The sequence below is a fragment of the Acanthisitta chloris genome, unplaced genomic scaffold (genome assembly GCF_000695815.1).
Source record: "Acanthisitta chloris isolate BGI_N310 unplaced genomic scaffold, ASM69581v1 scaffold17148, whole genome shotgun sequence".
Taxonomy (NCBI): Eukaryota; Metazoa; Chordata; class Aves; order Passeriformes; family Acanthisittidae; genus Acanthisitta; species Acanthisitta chloris.
Window position 1 is genome coordinate 18,464 of NW_008688815.1, and position 8,738 is coordinate 27,201.

General features: G+C 37.4%; 1 protein-coding gene across 1 annotated transcript in view; it reads right to left on the reverse strand.

The window, feature by feature from the left end:
• LOC103808398 (plectin-like) overlaps nt 1-8,261 on the reverse strand; it is a gene marked incomplete at its 5' end in the record, with an annotated part of 13,885 nt that extends 5,624 nt beyond the window's left edge. Inside the window, 5 exon segments of the mRNA XM_009081180.1 lie at nt 4,218-4,316; nt 4,534-4,641; nt 4,726-4,809; nt 5,474-5,636; nt 8,068-8,261. Of these exon segments, the coding sequence (XP_009079428.1) occupies nt 4,218-4,316; nt 4,534-4,641; nt 4,726-4,809; nt 5,474-5,636; nt 8,068-8,261 (648 nt within the window).
• Between the last annotated feature and the right edge of the window lie 477 nt (nt 8,262-8,738).

An 8,738-nucleotide genomic window follows, 5' to 3' on the forward strand; every position in this document is an offset into this window, starting at 1 on the left:
AGCAAAAAAATGACACAAGAAAAGTTTGGAAATCCCCTCCAAGAAAAGAAACAGTATCTAGAGTTACACCCAAGATGCACCAGCTCCAGAAAGAGAAGTAGCTAGGCCCCACTACATCTGGGATCCACAGTGTGTTCCACAGCCCCAGTGCCTCCAGTAGCTCAGCTGGGGCACTGGTGAGAGCACAACTGCTCTGCAGTGTAGACAGAAGTATAAACATGGCAAGTAGGAAAATCCTAGTGAAAACCAGTGGGCTCCACATATTGGCAGATCCAGAGCAAGACATACAAGCAAGATGTGTAATGACCAGTGATAATATGGTTGAAACTATACATACCTTGTCTTCATGAGCACTATTACGGTGTTAAGTTAGAAATGTGAGCTAACAGGAGGTAAGAACACACCTACATTCCTATCATCATACAAACAGGGCACGAAGGGTGACTACAGCAACATTTTCAAACAAACAAAATGTTGGGTTAGTTAAAATTTACCAGATTTACTTGATTTTTTTCAAATGACCTATGAAACATTTCCTAAAAGGCTAATGCAAAGGCAGCTTCCAGTTCCTCTCTGTATTCTTCCAGGTTACAATTTTGAACAGTCCCTAATGTAAACAAAACAGTTCAACTGATTTGCTATCAGATCTCCCTTTACACTCCCATTGACACAAAAATCTAATGTATTATGCTTGAAAAGGAAGAAACAAAAATACAGATACAGTCACAAACTGTATCTTCTTAGATTTCATTTTTTTTGGTAAAGAACATGGCTGAGCATCAGCTGGGTGGAGAAAAGGATGGCAATCAAATAGTAACACAAAATAAACACAAATTTTCTAGGAACCTACAAAATCTACACATCTCAAAATGCACAGTAATTGATAAATAATTAGTATATTCATAGCTGAAATGATGTTCAATCAACCTTAAATCACTTGACTTCAGCATATTTTGAGATTCAAATGTTGATTTGGATTGATTTAGAATCATTCTTAAATTAACTGTTTCATTAGTGTTGCATGAAAACTCTGGTACCTTAATAACAGTTGTGCTCCTTTTCTCTTCGTTATCTGTTTCTCTTTCTTTTTGCTTTTCTTTATTTTCAAATGAGGCTTTTTTCCCTACTTTTTCCCAGAATGTTTTCTGTTGTTCAGTGATTTTTTCAGGTACCTTTGTGCTATGACTCTCACCTCTACCATCCATATCTACAATTAGCAATAAATCTTTACGCTTCTGACCCTGTTCTAACCTGTCTTCTCTGCTCTCCTTTCTCCCACTTGTATTTATGCTGTCCAAACCATAAATGCTACACTGTGGTATCTTCTTCACACTTACTTTCTCATCTTGACTCAAAGGCTTTTTTGATAATCCATGTTCTGATGATGGAAAATAATCCTCTCCTCCAGACACAATTTCTGAGAGGCCTAAACTTAGATTTAAATCAGCAGCATTTCCTAAGAATTCTGTACCTAAACTTGGATCATTCTGCATTGGTGACCCTTCAAAATCTACTGGATAAGATTCAGAGAGTTTTGCTGCATCATGATTGTCTGAAATATTTCCTGAAGAAACAGACAAAATTTCTTGTATTGTACTCTTGGCTTCCTTTGGATTTAAATCAGATTTTTCTAGGATTTCATTTTCTGCCAGGAAGCAGCTTTTATCTCGAGATGCTCTCTGCTGTTTGCCTGCAGCCCTTTCAGCATTACCAGGAGCATCTGCATTGCTCCCAGATTGCAAAGTGAACTTTGATTTTTCACTTCCATTGTGCACTGACAGCTCTCTGAAGGAGGCTACAACTTTCTCTGAAGGTGTTGCATCCCTAGCATCTGAAAGAGAATCACCTTTTGCATCACATACTTGAAACTCTCTGCCTTCAGAGTATAAAGTATTATAGCTATTGCTCTCTGCAAAGCTCTGTTCTTTAGGCTGACATTCAAAACGAGTTCTTGGTGAAAAACATTGCTGTCTGTAAGGGCTGATACCTAGGAAACGCTTTCCAGTTTCTACAGTAACTTCAGCTTTCTTTGTTGTTAGTTCAAAATTAGCTTCTGATTGCATCTCACATTCTTCCTTCACGGAAACATCACTCCCTGCCTTTCTTGCAAAGTTTTTTCCTGCAGTTTTGTGCATCATTTCCACTTCAGCAAACTTTCTTGAGATTCCTTCTGTTTTCTGTCTCTCTTCATTAACAATTTGCTCATTTAACATTTCACCTGGATCATTATTCACACAGATCTCAGCTGAAACAAGACAAACTTCTTTGCCATTTTCTTCTTCTTGACTTTGATTACCAACATCTATGAACCTCTCTTGCTCTGTACTTAGCTTATTGTCTCTGTGGCCACCAATGCTACTTTCTTGACCACTGAAATTTGGAAATTGCTTTGATGTTGGATCAGTTTTACTTTTATCATATCTGTCTACACTGAATTTTCTGCTGCCAATTTCCAGTTTGTTTTCTGCGTGTTCAGGTTTACTGGAAGAGTTATCTTTTTGCAGACATTCCACATGCATCATGCTTTCCTTGGGTTTGTTTTCCTCTCTTGATTCAACAGCTTCACTATATCCCAAATGCTGAAAGACTTCAGCTGATTTCACAGATTGCTGGAGTTCACTCTCCTCGGGTAAGCTCTGAGCATGACAGCACAAGGATTAAACAGATATCATGGAAAGCATCTTATTTTTCCCTTATTCTGTGCATTCTTAATGCCATTACTGAGAATTAGGAAGAAAGATTGGCATGAAAGGAAGAAAATCTTGGAACAATCACAGACTTCAGAGGTCTGATCCCAGAAGAAAAAAAAACCACAATTTCTCCTTTGAAAAGGATTTTCAGATCTTTTTGTGATTTGCTACCCTGATTATCACATGATTTTGAGATTTCAGAGAATCTATCAAAGTCACCCTCATTATACAGGGAAAAACCCATCACATGATTTTGAGATTTCAGAGAATCTATCAAAGTTTTAGAAGGCTGCCAGGGGGTGGAGGAGGAGTAGCAATGGGGTGGTACTTGATTTCCCAAAAAGCAGTCCTGGAGACTCAGAGCAGACTGAAACTCAAAAGAGTTTCAGATATTTGTTCTTGAAGAACATGAAGCCTATCGGCATTCACAGGTTTCTTGATCCTCGTTTCAGTTCTCGATCTTTGTTTGACTCTTTATCCTTGATGCCCTTAGCATTACTAGTCATACTAAAGCCTCAGTTATAATGGCTATTTATCCACAAACCTTCTCTAATTCCATCAGTTTGCTCCACCACTGGATGATGCACAATGACACATGATGTTAGTGTTACAGGTGGTTCAGAGGTAATTCAAGAGCAAGAAAAGCCAATAAAGACAAAGCCACCATCAGAATTATATAACATTCATTTAAGAACTGGGTTTTTTCTGCAACAAGTCCATTAAAATTTATACCCCTAGGATAGTGTTCTCCAATCTTATCTCATTATATAGCTTGTACTAAACCAATGTAGTTCTTAAAGAATGACTATATAATCTCCTCCAGAGAGAAAGATTTCAAAAGACAGTGAAGAATTTAGAAGCTGGGGTTTTTTTCCTCAGGTATTTAGAAAGCTGACCCTGCAGCAAGCATATATTTTGAGTAATTTGTCAGCCGAATTTCAGTAACCTACTCTTGTTAGTAAGATTCAACACTAAGCATGAATAAAATGCTGTTTGACCCCAAGGACTCAATACAGTAGAAAGGCAGAAGGAAAAAAGTGTCTGAACATGCCTAAGAAAATTTAAAAATTGCATCTCCCCGTTAAAAGAACTTCCCTATAAGTTGCTCAGTGGACCAGAATGCCTGGTATGGAATATTAGGATATTAGCCTACATAGGCTATCAATGCTGCTGGCACACTAAGTTCTCCCTCATCTTAATCTCTGCATTTATCCAAAAGAATAAGTCCACAAATATTAAAGTATTGAAATTCAATGTATGCAACTACATCTCCATCAGAATTTAGTGAATCATATGATCCTTCTAGCTGGAAGAACTGGTAAAAATGTATGGATGGTATAGGAATTTGCTCATCTGAATGACAACAGTGTAATTTAACACTGCTACATTCCTGTATAACATGTACTATAGAAGGAATATTAGTTTTCCATTTCAGCTGATGACTTGGTGAATAATTCCGACAGGTATTTTGCTCTTTGTTTGCCTAGATGCTCTTTTTGCTTGGTTGACTGACATGGAATGACTTACCTCTTCCTCTTCCAGTCTTTTCAAAGAGTCACCTGCAAACTTAATATATTGGGTCATCAGGGTCACTAGGGCAGTGTAACGAGTCCGTAAATCCATGAACTGTAGAGACACAAAAAGGGAGGGGGATATGTGACAGAGGAAAACACTCCCATTAACTTTAAAAGAAGTGATAAACACTGCCCTAGAACCTATCCCGATTTTGATAACAAAATCCTGACTGTGAAATCCAAAGCCCTAACTTTGATTCCCAAGCTGAATGCCATCAACAGGCTGCACTTGCACCAATACATTTTCCTACCATAAGAAATCCATTTACCTCCTGAATGATGAAGTCTGATGAGCTTTGCATCCTTCGGCGCTTCACCGGTGATTTTTGTTGGGAATCAACCATAGCTCTGTAGGTCATGGTTTGCAACTCATAGTCCTGTAAAAGTAGACAAAAGGATTGGCATTCCACATGATACTGACACTAAAACCACAGGATGATAAGTGCAATGTTATTTGTTACCTTCACAGCAGCTGAATATTGTTCTGAATACTTCTGGCATTCATCTATTTTGCTCTGTTTCATTTCAATCTCAGAAACCAGCAGCTGTAAAATATGAATTCACATTTTCATCTTTCAAAGTTATTTTTATTAATACTGTAATTAAAATTCCTACTGTATCTAACATCAGTAGATGTTTATCTAACATCTAATATGCTCCTATTCATGTGTGCACACATAATTATGCTCAAGACTATGTCCTGGGCTTTTATCAGGCTAACAATAAAAAAGCAGATATAAAACCTGCCCAGTTTAACAGCTGGTGAGTAAACTTCAAATAAAATCAGGAATATACCATTTCATGCACAGAATTTGTTATTCTGTCTCTCATTTAAGCTGTATTTCCTTGCAGGAAACAGCCATTGAGTTTAACTCTGCTTCCATCAAAATATTTCTACACCCATAAATACCAAGAGCAGCACTGAACACAAAATTATGTGATAAGGAGAGTCCAGAATTTTTAAGGTTTTGACCTTGCAGATTTGAGGACCAAACAATCTGGTCTATAAAATGACAGTGGTCAGTGAGTGATATATTCATGGCTACATTATAACACAAATCCATAAAATCTGGTGATTACTTGGAATTTTGCAGGAAGGGCTGATGGATGCATTTCACATTAACAAATAAGACATCACTGGGTTAAATTGATACTGTAATTCTTCAGTCACTACAGCAATGTTTTCCCACAATGACATCCCTTTCATACCTTGTGTTGGTTCAGCTGTTTAGCCAATGCTTTGCTATTTTCAGGATGCATTTCTTGCATATTTCGCTGAGTATCTTCCACTTGTTGAATCCAAGTGTCCAAAGAATTGTAAGTATCTTTGTAATACTTCAGAGATTTATTAATACCTTCTAAGTCACGCAACCTGATTTTATTTTGGAAGATAAGTCAAAGGGGAGAAGATGATTATTAAAGACAAAAAATACAACGCTAAGCCAAGTACAGCTTTAAAGGCTTTGGATGCCTTAGCTCTGCTACAGCTCACACTATAAACATATGAAAATAGCACTAACAGCAAATTCACTTCTCAAACACCAAGACCCTCAGCTTGATGAAGCCTTTTCTTTTGCCATAAAGGACATCCAGGAGAGATCCTACTACAGAAGAAACTTTGCATATATCCCTCATTAGTGAGCTCAACTACTTGAAACTCCATGAGCATAGGGAACCTCAAGCAAGAGGGAGGGCTCTGCAGCAGCAACCAGTTCTGTTACAAGAAGTGAGAAGATTTCAAATGTGACCTAGGAATTGAGGACTATGCTGTGCTGGAATCAAGTAGTGGTTCACACTCTCTCTGTAGCAGGACTTACACTAAAACTAAAGCCTGTAAATAATGCTAAAGGAGCAAAAATAATTGATCCTGCACATCCATTTTTAAATAATGTTTTTGACCCGAAAAGAGAGTTCTGTGTATTTCCTCAAAGTGGTTTCCATACTGATGAAAATACTGAGGTTTTCTTTCATGATCCTTATACTGTTACTCATTCTCATGGTGTGATTTTGGCAGTTCTGTGCAGGGCCAGGAGTTGGACTTGATGATCCTTGTGGGTCCCTTCCAACTCAAGATATATTATGATTTTACATATAAGATCCTATAAATATGACCACTCAACACTGCAGGATAAACACATTAAACAACTTTTTATAGCTTGACTTGGAACGAACGCTTTGAATCGCTCTAGTGTCGTTCTCAAGATACCAAAAGGAGACTGAAAAAGAGCAAGCAAAGGAAATTCTGTTGCTCAGGTTTCATACTTCAAGCTAATAACCACGAGAGAGGATCATGATAACTGCAGCCAATATTTGTACATACTCTTTGCATAATGATCACCAGTGTCAAGCTGTTAGGAAGCAGCAGAGACAACATTTGCAGAAAGCAGCTTGTTTACAACTTCATGCTGCAACTACCACAATCTGTCCTATTTACATCAGAAACCACTATGTATTAACAGTCATTTTTCAGCATATTCTGTTCAGGATACAGTCCTGTGAGGAGACCATGTGGTTCAGGTTTACTCTCTGAGGAAATAAGGACACTCCAATCCCTCATAAAACTACTGTTTAATCATTTCAGTTATATCACACTCTCAAATGATGAAATATGTGAGGTGGATTTAAAGCTAGTCAATCTGCAATCAGCTTTAAATGAGTCAACTTTCACCCATTTTCCTTTTAATTTCCAGCAATGTTAAACAGACACAACTATATTAGTTAATCACAAGTGAATAACTTCAGGACTGCACCTGAATGGATATTCACCTATTAGAAAAGGAGGACAAAAACATTGTTGTATGAACTTTTACATTAACAGCTTCATCTTCAATGCTCTTGTTCAGGTTATTGATAATTACAAACTTAAATACATTTTAAAAGGAAATAAATTCAGGTTGTATAGTACAGAATTCCTTAACTTGAATGTTCTTTTTCAGGTTATTTATCATTACAAACTTAAATATATTTTAAAGGAAATAAATTCAGGTTGTATAGTACAGAATTCCTCAACTGGCTCATACATTTTCCTTCAGTCTCTACAATTCTGCTTCCTTTACAGACAGGAAACAGAACTGTAGAGACTGAAGGAAAGAGAATTTCCAGGTATATCCTGCATGGACATCTCCATCAGAATTACAGATAGGTGTGTTCTGCTGTATCTACACATCTGTGTAGGCATGTGCACTTAAGTAACACATTTCAGTATCAACTTGACAGTAAGGGGCTGAATTTAGAGCAACATTTCAACTGGATATTGAGGCTGCATGAAAAGAGTTGCACACCAAAAAAAAAGATGACAAAAAAATGGCACTTTGCCAAAAAGTTACTGCACCAAAAATATCACACAAGTCAATGGAAGCTAAGAACTTCCAGACTTAGCACTTGAGTCGTTAAAAGCAAATCCAGTCATAACTGATGACTCAGCTCATCAGTTTAGCCTGTCAGAACTAATTATATGGAGAAGCAGATGGTATTTCCATAGGACTGCCAGCCATTTCTGCAGGCTTGTTTTTGTTTTTGAAAGAAAAAAGACAGTTTATCTCTACTGTGTATCAGTAAGTTGTAAGTCAATAAAGTTTCTGTATCTTGTTCATCTTTTGGAGCTTAAAAGTCACAGATACTTCCTGTGGAAAAGTAAGGCAATGGTGTCAACAGCACAAAAAAGGTATTCACCTTAGCACATTTCCAAAACAGTTCAGAAAACTATTCATATCTGGTTTAAATTTATTTCTGATTGATTTTCCTCAGAAGTAACAAAATCAGTATAAAAACATGAAGAGATTACAATAAAAAGTTATACAAACCTATTTTCAATTTGAGAATGAACATTCTGCCACCTCTCAGCCAACTGATCAACTTTTTCTTTATGCCAGTCGAAGTCAAGGTCACGTTCCTTGTGCACTTTAAACATCTGATCACTGATCATCTTTGCTTTCTGCAGCTCATCCTCTAAGGCATGGAACGTTTGTCTCTTCTCATCTACTTCAGATCTCCATTGCTGATAAATAAAAAAATTGTAAATAATTCATAAGTTATGACACGAGTTTATAAATCAGTATTTTACATGAGTAAAATGTATAAATGAATCAATCAAAAATGCTGAAATTCATGTTTTACTTCTGCTTGCTCCAACACTCAAATGGTACCAAAATGGGTCTGAAGCAACTAATAGCTATAAACAGCACAATGATTCTAAGCAACAGCAACTCCCACAACACACAGATCAAAACACAGACATCAAATTAATGCACCTTATTAACTACAACTTTAAAAAACCACCATTAGAATCACAGAATCATAGAATTTAGGGGTTGAAATGGATCTTAGGGACCATCCAGTCCCAACCCCTGCCCTGGGCAGGGACATCTCCTCACTAGATCAGGTTGCTCAAGGCTCATCCAACCTGGCTGTGAACACTGCCAGGGTTGGGGCAGCCACAGCCTCCCTGGGCACCCTGGGACAGGGTCTCACCACC